We start from the raw sequence: 16,534 nt of genomic DNA on the forward strand, positions 1-16,534 counted from the left end.
CATACAAGTCATACTGACAACAGTGGCCCATAGCGAAGATAACCCAGGTCTATGTCTCCCTCTACTGTATAAACAATGCACTGTTCAGATGCTGCAACACACGAATACAGTATGAAAGTATTGTGCAGATCATTTTATTGTCAAGCAGTCTACAGAACAGTGTTCAGAGCTGGATTTGAGTCTGACTGGCTGTGATGTATCAGGTGAGTTATTCTCATCGTCCATCGTTAGACTTGATGGACGATAGTGGGAACATGCAAGTAGTAAATATTTAGAGCCAAAAAAACACATAATTACAGAACCACACTCCCCGCCTTCTAAATATTACGTTGTCACCAGACTACGGTTGAAAACGTCGACATATTGAGTTGCATTTGTATTATTAGCCTCACCTACAATATGTCTGATGGTCCCTGAATGCAGCACGCCTAGTTGCACGGCCCCTTTCCCGTGACGTCATGTTCAAACATGGCGGCGCCCCATGCCGCGGTCGGTGTGGAAGAAGGCAGCAGCGAAACGCCACTGATTCTGTCAGATTCAAGCACCGGGGAAGTGAAGAGGCCTCAGTTCGGGTCACGTTTCCTCACAGATCAGCGGCAGGTCTTCCAGCACAACGCATGGTGGGTAATTTATTCTAGAAACCCCCAAAGGGCGGAAAGATTTTTCGGTGTGCATCTCTGTCGGAGCCAGTGTACCGTGTCGGAGGCCTTTACACTTTCTATTATTATTTGTATACATTAACTGTGTGCTGAATTGATTGTATCTCACAATAAGCAAATGTAAAAGCTATTGTTCAGTAGCCATAACTTAATGTTTGTTTTGATAGGGGGGGTTAACAAAGGACACGTCTTATTGTTGTCATGCAAAGTTAATGATGTATTTTGACCAGTTTATAGGCTAATATAATATTGTCTAAGGTCATACAGTATCATCTGATCACACAACGTTAACTGGACATTTAATAATAATAATAATTTAATTGCATTAATCATATGTGGATGACTAGATGAGCACATGCAAACCTTTAACTGTCACGCCTTCGTGTTATGTTATTTGCCACACCACTTCAACCACACTGGATAATAGTGCTCTGTTGTCTGCAGGGACAATGTGGAGTGGACTGAGGAACAAGAAGCATCTGCTAAGAGGAAAGTCTTAGAAAACAATCAGCCAATACCTGCAGAGAAACAAGGTACCATTGTTGTTAGGGATCATTAACAGAACTATAGCTGCTTCTTATGTTGTATACGTATTCATTTCATTTTCATTTGAGTTGTAGGGGATCAGTGTGGAAAAATGGACACTCGCTGTTGATTTGTAATCATGGTAAAATGTTCTAGATTATGAGTTTATTCTTGCTCTTTAATGCCTTGCCTTTTTGTTTTTTGCAGAGGAATATGACAGCCGGGCAAATGAGTTTTGGAATGTTTTTTACACAATCCATGAGAATCGTTTCTTCAAAGACCGTCACTGGCTGTTCACAGAGTTCCCAGAGTTGGCCCCCCAGTGTAGCCTTAACCATGAGTCAAATCTTGAGGTCTCTGACTCCGATCACAGTCGACAGGAGAGTCTGGATCAAGAACACAGAAAGGAAGTTCCATCTTTGTCTCACACCGACGGAGACTTCCCTGGCTCTTCTGCCACGTATCGCATTCTTGAGGTGAGAGTTTAATTACAATGCAAATTAGCCAAACTTGAACCATACACAGAACATTAAGAAGCAGATTTGTTTTGTGTCGTGCATAATGTTTGGAGAGCAGTCTCACATGGATCGCATTGTGCAATTCCAATTCCAAGTTAAATATTTAAAAACATGTTCTATTTAAATTAATTTGTGAAACCTTGGAGAAATGCATTTTGTAGTGATGTTATCAATCTTTTTTTGTCAAACAGACTTTGCTACTGTATGTGTTGGTGTTTCACAATGAGTAAACAAAATGAACACCATATTAATTTATGTTTATTGTGTAGGTCGGCTGCGGTGTCGGAAATACCTTTTTTCCAATACTGAAGACAAACAAGTAAGTGCAGTCAAGGCATTGACATGTCTTTCCGGGCCATGTTTGACCAACAATGTTATCTCCCTCTGTGTTATGATGTGCACTTAAAGGTATAACTGCATCTCTGCTCTTTGCAGTGACCCGGGACTCTTTGTTTACTGCTGTGATTTCTCCAGCACTGCTGTGGAGCTAGTCAAGGTGAGATGGGATCAATGAAATAATGATATGTTCATAGATGTATTCATCTTGAGGGTTGTGGGCTAACTGATGAATTACCATTGCTTTCTTGTCTTCAGACTAATCCAGAGTACGACCCTGGCCGCTGCTTTGCCTTTGTTCATGACTTGAGTGATGTGGAAGCCAATTACCCCGTCCCCGATGGAACCCTTGATGTTATAGTGCTAATCTTTGTGTTATCAGCGTTTCATCCCAACAAGTATGAACTTCTTTCTATGTTTTTCTACTTTGTGTCTCTTTGGTTTTCAGTCAGTGTGAGTCATTGAATATAGCAGTGGTCGTCTTAAAGTTTCACCCTGTCTCAGGATGCAGGAATCCATCAGTAGATTAGCGCAGCTGCTGAAGCCTGGGGGAGTGATGCTGCTCAGAGACTATGGACGCTATGATATGGCACAGCTTCGCTTCAAGAAAGGTTAGTCAGACTGAAGTCCAGCAAGACTCAATTCCAAATAGCAGTTCAGAATATCTAGAAAGGTCCATTAATCATGGCCGATTATTAGTGTTTATCCTTGATAAAGGGTTTAGCCGACTTCGGTCTGTTTTTCCGGTGGCACCATTTCAGAATTAACTGCTGCCTTAGGTCACAACAGAGTAACTATCTGTTTGGCCCTTTTTAAATGACAAAAATGCTGCTTCTAATTATGTTTAAGATTATTATGGACCATACTTAAGGTAGAGAGTAAGAGTAAGTCTGGCGGCTCAATACCTGTAGTATGTCTAATGGTACACTGCAGATTAAAACAGCACTGCATTAATGAAGACTTTAAGTCTACATTTAAGGTGTGCAATGTGTTGTAGAATAATATATGCATGTTGTGTCCCTTTTACTTCTTCTAGGAAGGTGTCTGTCAGAAAACTTTTATGTCCGAGGTGATGGAACAAGGGTGTATTTCTTTACTCAAGGTAAAAATAAAGACATTAATTCTGATTCATTGGGATTACTTTGCAGAATTGTTCTTTAATTATGTATATGAAAATATTTCTGTCCTTTCTGTTTCAGATGAGCTACATGAGATGTTCACCGAGGCTGGGCTTGAAAAAATGCAGAACCTTGTAGACAGAAGGTTACAGGTGAATAGAGGCAAACAACTTACCATGTACAGGGTGTGGATCCAGTGCAAGTACCGCAAGGCTCTAGTTCAGCCACTCGAGACACAGGGCCAAGACAGGGGAGAGGAGGACCCTCCTGGTTTCACTGTCACCTGAACAACAACTGACACTAGGACCTTAAATCAAGGTGGTGCTGGCATCTGAGGATGTATGGAATTGAGAAGCTCTATTGTGATAGAGGATGCAACTAGATGGGTAAATGCTGTAATGGCCTTACACTATCTCAGCTGTCATGTTGATGGACTTGTTTTATGGCCTTGTGTTTCTCATGGGGCTGCTGCAATTCTACCTACAAGGGCGATAATCTCTCATTTTGTGCTGATGACTTCAGTAATGTGAGTATGGGCTGGTTACCCCTGTTAAAATGTTTATATTCTTCTTTTAACAAGCTGGTGTTTGAAATAAATGGCATGGTTTTAAGGATAACTTCATGACATATTTGTACATGCAAAATCAATAAAAATGTTAATCTTTTGACTTTAATGTCAAGATGCTTTGTGAAACAAGTGTTTTGTTCACTTTCTTCATGATGTTGGTCCTTTTATTGTACTTAGCCTACTTTTTATATCAGTGTCTTGAATTTATAATAATTTATGATTACATTGCTTCTTCAGTGGGGGGGACCTAACTTTGCCATGTTCTGATATATCAATTCAGTGTGGGTGTGAACATCATGGGAATGGCAACTTTCTGATAAGTGACCATCTTGGTGATTGCCTGGGTGGGCGCTGTTAAAATGTATTGTGTACAGAGGAATTTGCCATTGGTCCAGAGAAGAGATGTGTGTCAGGCGTGGACCGAACGAAGGTGAAAATACTTGAACAATCTCACGAGAAAATATGAGATTTTCCTGATTATTGTTTACACTGTGAAAACATGAGAACCGAACCGAATCGATCCGGATTCAACTGAAACGCCTGCAACAGCACAACTTCCGAAACAGATTTGGTTTCTTCCCTGCAGCGAGGAAAGCAACTGGAGCCGAACTTTGTTTTGATCGAGCTGAAAGCCAGTACCCGTAATTGATCTCACCACTGGGGGAGAAAAAAAATATAGGGGTAACTAACGCTAGTTTAAATACACCATTTAGCTATACCTGGTGAAAAACGCAGAATCTCGAGGGTCGCCATTGTGTGGAACGAGTAACCCGACATCGGCACAGTATGGTCCTCGACGGGAGAGATGTGATGGAGGTCCCCGCCTAAGGAACACAGGGCGGGCTCGGGTTACCCGGGGTTGTCGAGGCCTCCGAGGGAATCAACCGTCGTCTACCTTGAGCTGCACCGCACACTCTCCCGTCTCGACCGTTAACAGTCCGCACGCGAGGGACGCGGCTGTGGATGCGGCCTACTCACTCTGGGAGGGACTGCCGAGCACCGGAGAAACAACGGGGACGGTTTCGGGGTTAACAGGCCCCCGGAGGACTGAGACAAATATTGAATATCAGTAAGTATCTCATTGGGTTGTCGAGCAGAAGAATGTATCCGAACATGTGTCTTTTCACATTGAGTCCAGCAGCCGACAACACAACCGAGAGAGGCTTCTTTTCGAAGCCTGGTGGCTACCACACGCTAGCTCAGTTTGTAAATTAATGTACTGTTGCAGACAGTACTTGTGGTGAGTCGTTACCTAACCAAACAGCTCTCATTGGGCGAACATTAATTACAATTTGCCCTGTTTGGGTAACTTAACGTTACTTGACAAAACCAACTTTAATGTTACCAGGTAACGTTAGCTCTGACATCGCAATGCTAGCTAAGTGACGGCCAACATCGGGACTCCTGCTAGCTAAGGTGTCCAACGTTAGCGAGCTACCTCGCTCATCATGCTATTTAAAATAGTTATGCATAGCTGAAGCAGAGAACCCTATACCAAGTAAAGTTACACAATAAGGATTAACATTAGTATGCATCTCTAAATTCACACGAATGATGTACCGTTAGTTTATACTATTCATGTAATGCCAGCTATAGATAATAGACAGACGTAGCAGTTGGGCGTGTAACTTAAACGTTAACCTTTGCATAGGGTAGCAAGCTGGGCACTTATTGTCTGCTGTGGCATTTTCCATTGCTGTGAGTATACTTGGCAGTCCCTCCATTAGTGACCTTTCATAACTCCAGCGCCATGTAACTAAGGTCTATAATGCCACGGTGTTATTACATGATGCTATCCTGCTCTCATGATGACTACACATCTGGCCCAAATGTATGATGCATATTTGGTATCCCTTAGTTGGCTGTATTTGTGTGCATTTTAGTGCTGTGAGTATTTTACTGAGTATTCAAGTGGTATGGCTGGTACAACACACATGATAGTAGAAAACATTATTGTCAGCCTTATTGATGACTCAGAACAGGAATTTTCCACATCCATATAGCTAAAAACAGCCATGACTCATCACAACCAATGCCTTTTGAAACAGTGATCCGTCACACCCACTAGAATATACCAGACCTCACAACGCCTTCCTTAATCTTTGCTCTTGTCTCTGCAGCCATGATGGAAGAACTGCATAGCCTGGACCCCCGACGGCAAGAGCTTTTGGAGGCTCGATTCACAGGGGTCGGCGTGGCTAAGGTTTGTTTTTTACAGCAGGTGTCGCTGAGGTTGTAGCATGATAACTTTCTCCTGTCAACGTGCTTATAATCACAGATGTTCTTGATTTACACATTGTTGTATATCTCTTCCTTTCTTTGTCTCACTCCACCTCAGTATCATTCTGCTGTTTGGCCTGGACAAGCTTGGCCCCACTCCTTTTCTTTGTCTGTCTCTGGAGAAGGTTGAGCTGAGTCTGTGTTTTTTGGCTGGTGTGACATGGCATCTCTCACTGGCTCATGATGTAGAGGCTGCATATGCAAGTGGTGATGCCTGCCAAAAAGGCCACAGACAGGACAGGGCGTTGTAGGGGGAGGAGGAGTGAAGGCAAAGGAGGAATGCAGAAATAGTTCTTGACCAGGTGTGAGGGGAGGCAACATTTAGCTTTCCATCCTCTTGCTTGCAACATGGATGGAGCAGTCTTTGTGGAAGGTGATCTTGGAACAGTTTGGGAGCGAGAGTCAGCGCCAGGAGTGGGCCCTGTGCCAGCCATAGGCAGAGCTGAGCCCAGAGCATGGCATGGCTGCTGCCGCAGAGAAAATGGCGGCTCTCGCTAAGGCATCATGCCACAGCCACCCTGTATAACAAGAGATGCAATGTGTGTAGGGGGGTGGTAAAAGTGTGTCAACAAATCGCTATGAAGAAACATTGGTTAGTTGTCTAAAAGCCCTTCAATGTCACAGAGCAGCATAGTTTTTATTCTTGACCTTGAACAGCCCTGTGGCAATGCTGCTCTCTGTTATCACTGAGTTGGTTAAAAATAAATAAAGGGGAATTGTTCTCATTTGAGGACAAAGGGCTACCACACTTTTGGTAATGGAACAGAAAGGACTTACTAAAATTGTTGTAAAGTGCATTTCCTTTTGAACAGATCTGATCAAATGGCCAGATATCTGGAAGGGGTAAAAACAAGCAAAGCATCTTCTGTCTCTTCTCTCTCTCTCTCTCTCTCTCTCTCTCTCTCTCTCTCTCTCTCCCTCCCTCTCTGGAGTGAGAGAAAAGAACAGTTAAGACCATGGTGAACAGGAGAAAAATGGATGACATTATCTAAAGCTGACAGACAGCTGAAGTATTACATCCCCAGCAGCATGCCTAATGTTCAGCCATTTTAGGAGGGTTCAGTGAGGGAGCTGTAGTGTGCTCTGAATGACTAAGTGTCGCTCCCTGATTGGACAGTGCCTGGTGAATTTTGATGTGATTCATTTGACTGACAGGCATCACCTAGAGAACCGGCATTAGGACTGATGCAGGTTTAGATTCAGTGGGAAGTTAATGGTGATGGTATTTAGCCAAACCTCAACATCCCTTCCCTCAGTTTCTCACAGTGAGTGCATGCATACTCAAAGTGCATGTGTGCACTAGGGGTGCAACAGATCATAAAACTCAAGGTTTGGAACGTATCACGGATCAGAGACGGGGCTCATGGATCGGATCAACACACATTGTAAAAAGGAGCAACTAACTTTTAGATGGCCTCGATTGTGCCTTTTTTTGCAGATTATTAATGATCCATATTGGCAGATACAGATCGTTTTTGTTGTTTTGTTTAGTTATAGCAGCTGGTCTACAAGGCTCCTACTTTTTTTTGCCACCACTCCAAAAACCTTTTACGCTGCTCTGAAGTCAGTGTAAACCATCAAATAGTCTAAATGTTGTCCTTTTTACTTTGTTATTGTCATCTATCGTGTTGTTTGCATAAAAACCAAACACAATTCAAATTGTCATTAATAGTTTTAATGATGTATTATAAAATGCTTTGAGTTAATGTTAGGAAATTAAACATGTCATGATTCTCGCTCTAAAATATATATATAAAGCAGATGTCCGGATTGGATATTTTTACTAAATATTGGCCGATAATGATCATCAGTAAAACTTTATTGCACACTATGATGCTCAAATTGTGTAATTAATCAGCGGTTCACATGTGTGCCGAACCACGAGGGAGGATCTGTACAGATCAACAACGGTCTGTTACACAACTAATGTGCACACATTAAATTTTAAAATATACTTCTATGAATATATCTCTTGCATCTTCATGTGTATTTGCTCCTTGTGTTTTATTTTGTTTGTATCTTTATGTCATTTAAACAGGGCTCGGGTCAGAACCAAAATGAGTCGTCCAACCAGAGTCTTTGCAGTGTAGGCTCGCTCAGTGACAAAGAGCTTGAGGTTAGTCTCTGTTACAAATGAACAAGGTTTTTCATGCCAGCCATCTGTCTGTGTTGCCCTATTGTACATGCGGTTGATTCACACTACTTTCCTGCCAGACTCCTGAGAAAAAAGCAAGCGACCAGAGGGTAAGAAAACGGAAAGCAGACCATTTTGACAGCAGCCAAGGTAAGATTTTGCCTTGATCCTCTCATCACGTATCCCAAATATCAGCCTCTCTCTCTGTTGAACTCCCTGCGTCTCTCCTCTAGGCAAGACGGGTGCAAGGGGACATAAAATTAGTGATTATTTTGAGGTGAGTGGCAGAAATGTTTTCAGTTTCTCTGATGTACTAAGTGTGTATCCAGCAACACTCCTGCTTCAGTTATAAACTTTTCATACTTTCTAACCCCCTTTTTTGCCGTGGTCTTTCTATTGAACTGAGTTCTTCTCTCTTTACTCGTCTGCCAGTTTGCGGGAGGTAGCGGTCCTGGTACCAGCCCTGCCAGGGGAATTCCACCAGTGGTCCGCTCTTCCCCACAACACTCGCTTTCCAACCCCCCTGTCACGGTGAGCATGTTTGCTCTATGATCGGTCTCCTGCTTAAAAAAAAAATCTGTCAACACTTTTTCCTGCCATTCTCTCTTCCACGCTTGTTTTTCACAGCACAAGGCCATGTTTGCTTTTAAGTGGGAAGAATCTGATCAACAATTACAGATTCAAACTCACTTCTGTTCAAAGATGAATGTTTTTGCCTCCCCAGGTGCAGCAGGGAAGCCCCTCTTCTATAAGCTCGGCCAACACAGAGCACTCGACGTGTTCGCTGAAGCCTGCATCTCTTCACATGCTCCACAAAGCCACACAGGTACTTGACATGCCATCAGCTGCGGGCTGGCCGTTATCCAATTCCTCTTATTCTAATTCCAAAAGCAGTTGTTGTATAATTGCTTAATAAACCAACACACGTGCAACTGGAAACCAATAGGAAGCCTTTTAGATAAAAAAAAAAAGAAAAGAAAAAAGATGTTGTGAGATGGGACTACTTGTTGAACTACATTTTCACTGATACAAAAATGATCCACCATTAACATAAATACTGTTTTTCTGTTCACTGTACCCTGTAGTCTGACCTTACTGTAGAGAAACTAACAGCAATGGAGAACAACAAGAACTCTGACCTGGAGAAGAAGGAGGGCCGAATAGACGATTTGCTGCGGGTACTAATCTCATTACATTTGATCCCTGCTACTCTGCTTGCCATTTTTTTATGTTTTTGAAAATATAATGTTCTCTGTCTTGGTTTTTCAGTCGTGGCATGTTAGAGTTGATGCATTCCTTCTGTTTGTAAAAGTTTAAACAAGTTAGTATTTTGTATAGTCCTTTTACCTGACCTTTTTCCTGCTCATTTTTATGGTCCGCTCCAGGCAAACTGTGATCTGAGGAGACAAATTGATGAACAGCAGAGGATGCTGGAACGATACAAGGAACGCTTAAATAAGTGTGTGACCATGTCCAAGAAGCTGCTGATTGAAAAAGTAATTTTCTACTATAGAACAGTGACGTATTTTAAACTATTAGTTTCGCAAGTGTGGGTTATTGTGGGTTGTTTTTAGAATATGTTATTTAAGCCACGTATAGTCAAAAGCAATGCTTTGATTCCTATATTTCTGTTCTTTCTTCAGTCCAAACAGGAGAAAATGGCATGCCGGGACAAAAGCATGCAGGACAGGCTTCGACTTGGTCACTTTACCACAGTGAGACACGGAGCGTCTTTCACTGAGCAGTGGACTGATGGATATGCCTTCCAAAATCTTATCAAGTGAGAACTTGATATTTTAACTTTAGCCTCTACTTTCACCCTTTCTCCCTATTGTGATTTTTAAAGGTGCACTGTTTAATCCCATAACCACATGCTCCAAAAGCATAGGCAATTCACTACTGGGTTCAAACAAACTAAACAAACAAAAAGCCAACTAACAGCATGGCAAGAGTATGCACAAATTTGGCCACACTGCTGAAACTGAGAGCTACCATAACAAGTAAATGCAGCATCATACACAAAAGCGAGAAATACGTCAGATCTACATGTCATTGTATGTTGTCATCTGTTTTCAGGCAACAAGAAAGGATCAATTCTCAGCGAGAGGACATTGAAAGACAGAGGAAGCTGCTGGCCAAACGCAAGCCGCCCTCCATGGCCCAGACGCCACCTCCAAGCCTGGAGCAAAACAAACGCAAAAGCAAAACCAATGGAACAGAAAGTGAAGCGTACGAGTTTTGTTATTTTTTTCATACAAGCCATTTTTCTGTTGCGTGCCTATTTCAAAGTTGAACTGAGGTTTGTTCTGTGTCCTTCCAGGTTATCGCAGGCAGAGTACCACGAACAAGAGGAAATATTTAAGCTAAGACTAGGCCATCTTAAGAAGGTAATGCCTGATTATTATTATTTGTAGGTGACATTGCTTATTGTGGTCTCTCTTCTGTTTAGTTGTTTTGTTAACTGCACAGATTTAGATATTTTGTTTTCCTTTGCAGGAGGAAGCAGAGATCCAGGCAGAGCTGGAGAGGTTGGAACGAGTGCGAAACCTCCACATTCGCGAGCTGAAAAGGATCCACAATGAGGATAATTCTCAGTATGAGTTCTTCTTTTATGGTACTTTCCTAGTTTGTCGGGTGACGTGTCCCTTTGCCTTTTTTAATTACATAAATTCACCCTGTGCAGATTCAAAGATCACCCTACGCTAAATGACCGGTACCTGCTACTCTATCTACTTGGACGGGGAGGTTTCAGTGAAGTTTACAAGGTAAGAGAAACTTAATATTTCCCCATTAAGGCAGAACCCATTCTTTTTTGTAATGGTTAATACACTTAAAAGACCTTCCAGTATCTGTTTTTTAATTGGTGTAGTGAAGAAACATCCTGTATGTCAGACGGAGAAAGAGCAGCATTATTTCACATGCATGATTTGGTGCAATCATATACAATAGCCTTGCAATGAATACCAGTTCTGTGCTTCTTAAAAGAGTGTTTGAGATTTTCTGTGGTCATTTTGGAGGTCAGAGATTTCAGTGTTACACTGGTGAAAACTAACATGCTCGTATTCTCAAAATGGCAGGAGTGGCTGTGCTGCACATATTTTCGGATGTGCGTTTCATTACATTACACTAATTTGACATCAGAAACATTTCGAAGTAAATGACTGTGCAAGAGTGTGAGCTTTGTTCCTAGAATCTGCTGTCATAGCTAATATGAGACATTTATTTTCCAGGCCTTTGACCTAACAGAACAAAGGTATGTTGCGGTCAAAATCCACCAGTTGAACAAGAACTGGAGGGATGAGAAGAAAGAAAATTATCACAAGTGAGTGGTGTGAAATTTTCATTCGCTATACTATAATGTGTATAATACAATGACTATGAAATATGTTCTTTTCATCATTTATGAAACCATCAGATCCACATTTCAAATGAATGTTGGAAATGCTCTTTGTTTCAGACATGCATGCAGAGAATATAGAATCCATAAAGAACTGGACCACCCACGAATAGTTAAACTCTACGACTACTTTTCGCTTGACACCGACTCGTAAGTCATTTCCTTTAAAACAGTTGTGTGCCTTCCACAATATACACATGTTTATGCAGATTGTGTTCATTGTGAGCTCTTTTGCCAATATGTAGAGCATTAACTTTGTCTTTCATCTGTTGTTCCAAACCCTGCAAATATGGATAAATACTTTTACTTTTATTTTGGAACAGGTTCTGCACAGTCCTGGAATACTGTGAGGGCAATGACTTGGACTTCTACCTGAAGCAGCACAAGCTTATGTCGGAGAAAGAGGGCCGCTCCATCATCATGCAGATTGTCAATGCCCTGAAGTACCTCAATGAGATCCGACCGCCCATTATCCACTATGACCTTAAACCTGGTGAGTCTCCACCCCACAATGGCTCTTAAACTCTATGAGCTTGCAGGATCTTGTTTCAGCTTTCTTGGCACGGTTCTACTTCAAATTAAATTAGCAGTAAAACTGTAATTTAAATTAACCACTGCAGTTACATTCGTGATGATGGCGATAATTTAGTCATTTACAACTCAATGTGACTATAAATCTGACATCTGACATTTTCTCTCATGCCTGTAAATCCTTTCCTCGCCCTGCTCAGGTAACATCCTCTTAGTGAACGGCACTGCCTGTGGGGAGATCAAGATCACAGACTTTGGCCTGTCGAAGATCATGGATGACGACAGCTACAACTCAGTGGACGGGATGGAGCTGACATCGCAGGGAGCAGGGACATACTGGTAAGATTTACACTGGAATGTACCACTTTGCTGCAGGGGTGCCACCATCTGTGATATAATAAATTGTGCGTTTTTTATTTTTACTATCCATTAGTCTCAAGGGTCCAATTTCTGTTGGGTAGTCAGGTCTGAAATACTTCTCTCTGACTGACAGTAATAGCTTCTGTGTGGAGACATTTTATGCTGTAGAAGGAAAATATATTCTGTACAGCATTAGTATTTTTGATGGAATTAGAACCTTAGACTTTAACACTTTTAGAAGCATCATGCAAATAAATATGACTGTGCAAGCAATATACATTGTTGGAAACAATAAAGAAGTTTGAGAAAATAAATCCAGAGAGCAATAGAACAAAGCTTATAATGCAAAAAGAAAATACGGATTGTGTTGAATGACCAACCTCCTTTTATTGGGTATCAAATCCAAACTATTGTTATTTACCATAACTAATATATCTGGAATTCCCTTTGAATCGCTTGGGGAAATGCTGCAGCATTGAGTTTTGCACTCGGCACATGAAGCGCTGTCCATACAGTCACTCTGTCTGACGGCACACTGGACATTTTCATGGATTACACACGAGGGGTTTCATTCCAGCAGCAATGGAACGGATACGTTCATGGCTAAGAGTAGAGTTTGTCATTTCACAAGAATGCAAAGAACAGGCAAGTTGCAGACTTATTAACACATAGATATTAAAAGTAAACAACCAAATGCTCTTATTATCAGAAGTTGCAGACGCTCAATAAGGTGGAATTGATATTGAATCAAAAAAGTGTTGTACTACTTATCTCAGCGCAGTAAAATGACTCTCATGTTACTACTTCATATGTGGGGACAGAGAGCTGAAATCATGTTGGACAACAATTATTCGTACACAAGTCTTTGTGTTGATGACTCTTTCCTCCGTTGAAACCGATGCTGATTAATATAATCCTCTTTTAGGTACCTGCCCCCAGAGTGCTTTGTGGTTGGGAAGGAACCACCCAAAATCTCCAACAAGGTGGATGTGTGGTCTGTAGGAGTCATTTTCTACCAGTGTCTGTATGGTCGCAAGGTAAGAGACTGAAAATATGTTGCTAGTAGATATTTAAGCAATTAGTTGGTTATAAAGTCAATCGTACAGGTATAATTACGGGTATAATTCCCCTTGGAGACAGGAATTTACTTTTTAACAGTATGTAGTAATGAGTCTTTAGACGCAAGAAGATCTAAGTTCATGTTTTGTTTTGTTTCAACCACACTTCATCTCCATCTCTCTGCTCTTTAGCCCTTTGGCCACAATCAGTCCCAGCAGGACATCCTGCAGGAGAACACCATCCTGAAGGCAACAGATGTGCAGTTTCCCCCGAAACCAGTAGTCACACCTGAAGCTAAGGTACTGGACTCTGTCACTTCTGCTTTGATTTTTTCACCCTAATATTGCATCACATCTATACATGTTTGCCCTCCTCGCATTCTGTAATTCTGTAAACTCATCTTTTTACCAAAAAAAGATTTTTTTATTTGCTCAGTCATTCCACTCTCACTATTTCTCCAGGCCTTTATAAGGCGCTGTCTAGTCTACCGTAAGGAGGACCGCATCGATGTGCACCAGCTGGCCAGTGACCCCTTCCTCATGCCCCACATCCGCAAGTCGGTGGCCTCCTCGGGCACCTCGGGCATGGCCGTGGCCTCCACATCCAGTTCCTCCAACAGCAGCGCCTCAAACTGAGCCCACGCCCCCATCAACTGATTGACTGATCCATTTGAAAGAGTGGGGTGGGGTGGGGGCGACGCCAATCTGTCCCTCCTCCCAACAGCATCCCACCTTGCCATGAAGAGAAAGAGAAACGGTTCAGACGACGACAAGGGGTGGGTGAGAAGTCATGGACGGGTTGGGAAGGGAGACCCACGGCACCCTTCATCCATCTCATGGCCACCCATCCCTGTCCACCTTTCTCAAAATGGTGGCATTGTTCTGGGGGTCAAAGCCCTGGACGACTTGCACCGTGAGAGGTTTGGAACTGTGTTGGTGAAAAGTGGGTTTCAGTGTTTGGGTTTGTTCTTTTCTGCTTAGAAAAAGAGAAAATAAAAAGAACTGTAGAGCTGCTTCAGCTTGGCCAGGTGGAAAGGACTGCGGTAGGCCTGGGACCCAATACGCACTGGCACACCCATGCATGAGCCATTCTGGTCCAAGGTAGTCTGAACTCCCCAAGCTCAAATGTTTTGTTTGTTCTCATCTCAATGAACCTAATTAAGAGAACCAGTCTGGCCAGTTATTGTATTTGAACCCAAAATATCTATGGCACCATGTCACCCAACCAACTCGCTGATCTGGGATCCCCTGCCCTGCTTAAATTCCAGACCCGGATAGTTTGTGACGAGGAGGTACAGAAGCTACTATTCCCTTTACCCTCTCCCGTCTCCTCCTTAAACTCCCATGACCAAAGCTTATAACTTCCAGCTGGTGGCAGTGTTCCACCTCCATTTTTTATAACAACTGGTTTTAAAGTTACTTGATATGGAGAGGAAGCTGTTGAGAAATTACCCTTTTTTACTTTTCAATTTAAACAATTTTATGGAGAAAACTGTTGTTTTTCAAGTTGCCTTTAATTAGTACTGTTATTGTTTGATTGACCCCCTACCATAAACACATATTTATTTAGCAATGTTTGAATTTATTTTTGGCCAATAAAATGCAAGGGGCTGGTTTACGTAATAGTACTGTTGGGGGAGATTGGGCCTTAGCAGAGAGTTGCATAAACCATTAAATACTATTGGTTAAAATGTGTTTGTTGTTCTGGGCCTCTGTCTTACTGGATTTACCTTTCTTTGAAGGAATAACTTTGATTTTACACTTTAAAATTGTGTAAAATAAAATTGGCTTTTCAGACTAAATCAAAGATATTTTCTAGAGAAGACTCGCATCTAGCTAGTGTTGGCTTTTATTCTTCAAATTCAGGTATATTCAATTTGGGTTATATAGTCTCTGATAAGTGGGGTACATGGAACAAAAAATAAAAATTGACTGTCAGAAAACAAACTAATGTTAATTTAGAAAGGCCTGATGTGATGGTTTAATGCAAATATTAGTGTAGTGCAGTCAAATTTAGTAAATGATCATTATGAACGTGGTCTCATTCATATATGGAGTACGGACGCCATGCTTCTGTCACGACATTAATACAAACAACAGCGATAAAGGCTAGATAAACGATACCTCAAATACCAGAGAGGACCATTCGAAGCATGCTGAGCTTATCTGGATAACAAATAGTAAAGCAATAGCTGCTAATTTCTTTATACATATTTGGTGCAATGGCGAAACATGTAATATGGACGGGAGACGAGGTGGAGTTGCTGCTTCGGGATCACTACAATATAAGGCGACAAAAGCCCAATAAAACGTTAATTGGGAGTCTTGTTATATGAAATATCCAAACAGCTCAGTGGCCTTTCAGGTCCAGTATCCTGAAATGGAAGAATCTGAGAAGGTGCTGCGTGGCCGTGGACGCAGCAGAGTGTGGCTTCCAGCTCTTGAGTCGTCATGAAGGAACGATGCTGTTTATTTTTGGTCCGTTTGACTGCTCTTCGCTGGTTTTTTAAAGTGAAACCATCTGTTTTATGTCAGTGTTTCCCAAACACTCCGTTTAACATGTCCTCACATACAAAGTAACTTTTATGTCATTGTTTCCCAAACACTCCATTTAACATGTCCTCACAGATACAAAGTAACCAGCGTTTTTATAAATCTACACTTGAAAAGGAGCAGAATCTCTGCTCAGGGCTCCCTCTGGACGTCTGAGCTCCTTTTCCTATCTCTAGGGGTGAGCCCAGCCATTTTGTGGAGGAAACACCTTTAAGTCACTTGCAATGTCATTCTTTCAGTCGCGACCCTAAACTCGCTACCATAGCTGAGGGTTGCACTATCGATTGACTGGTCAATCAAAAGCGTTGACTTCTGGCTCCGCTCCTTCTTCACCAATGGCCGCATCACTGCCGACACCACACCGATCCACCTGTTGAGCCTGAGATACTGTAGACTTCACTTGGAGGAATAACTCACTCCCAAACCAGAGGGAGTAAACCACCGCTTACTCGGCAGAGAACCGTGGCTTCAGAGGTGCCGGCTCCCCAAACCGGACG

General features: G+C 42.1%; 2 protein-coding genes across 3 annotated transcripts; both read left to right on the plus strand.

The window, feature by feature from the left end:
* The first annotated feature begins 420 nt into the window (after positions 1 to 420).
* On the plus strand, positions 421 to 3,850 carry mettl2a (methyltransferase like 2A). The gene is made up of 9 exons (XM_034540425.1): positions 421 to 620; positions 1,104 to 1,192; positions 1,392 to 1,660; positions 1,972 to 2,021; positions 2,138 to 2,198; positions 2,297 to 2,436; positions 2,543 to 2,649; positions 3,075 to 3,140; positions 3,238 to 3,850. Exons 1-9 carry the CDS (start codon positions 469 to 471, stop codon positions 3,441 to 3,443), a joined length of 1,140 nt encoding a protein of 379 aa, XP_034396316.1. The 5' UTR covers positions 421 to 468; the 3' UTR covers positions 3,444 to 3,850.
* A 157-nt stretch (positions 3,851 to 4,007) lies between these two features.
* On the plus strand, positions 4,008 to 15,179 carry tlk2 (tousled-like kinase 2). 2 transcript variants are annotated; one of them, XM_034539156.1, is made up of 21 exons: positions 4,008 to 4,793; positions 5,845 to 5,927; positions 8,043 to 8,120; positions 8,219 to 8,288; positions 8,372 to 8,415; positions 8,571 to 8,669; positions 8,863 to 8,964; positions 9,224 to 9,316; positions 9,524 to 9,634; positions 9,782 to 9,918; positions 10,215 to 10,367; positions 10,459 to 10,525; positions 10,635 to 10,732; positions 10,822 to 10,903; positions 11,369 to 11,460; positions 11,596 to 11,685; positions 11,859 to 12,028; positions 12,267 to 12,405; positions 13,352 to 13,463; positions 13,677 to 13,784; positions 13,947 to 15,179. In XM_034539156.1, the coding sequence occupies exons 2-21, from the start codon at positions 5,847 to 5,849 to the stop codon at positions 14,118 to 14,120; spliced, it is 2,100 nt and encodes a 699-aa protein (XP_034395047.1). In that variant the 5' UTR covers positions 4,008 to 4,793; positions 5,845 to 5,846; the 3' UTR covers positions 14,121 to 15,179. The 2 variants fall into 2 exon arrangements, with proteins under 2 accessions (XP_034395047.1, XP_034395048.1); XM_034539157.1 differs by lacking the exon at positions 8,571 to 8,669 and having other exon boundaries at positions 4,016 to 4,793.
* The last annotated feature ends 1,355 nt before the right edge of the window (positions 15,180 to 16,534 follow it).

This window comes from Cyclopterus lumpus, chromosome 8 (assembly GCF_009769545.1).
Source record: "Cyclopterus lumpus isolate fCycLum1 chromosome 8, fCycLum1.pri, whole genome shotgun sequence".
NCBI classification, from domain to species: domain Eukaryota; kingdom Metazoa; phylum Chordata; class Actinopteri; order Perciformes; family Cyclopteridae; genus Cyclopterus; species Cyclopterus lumpus.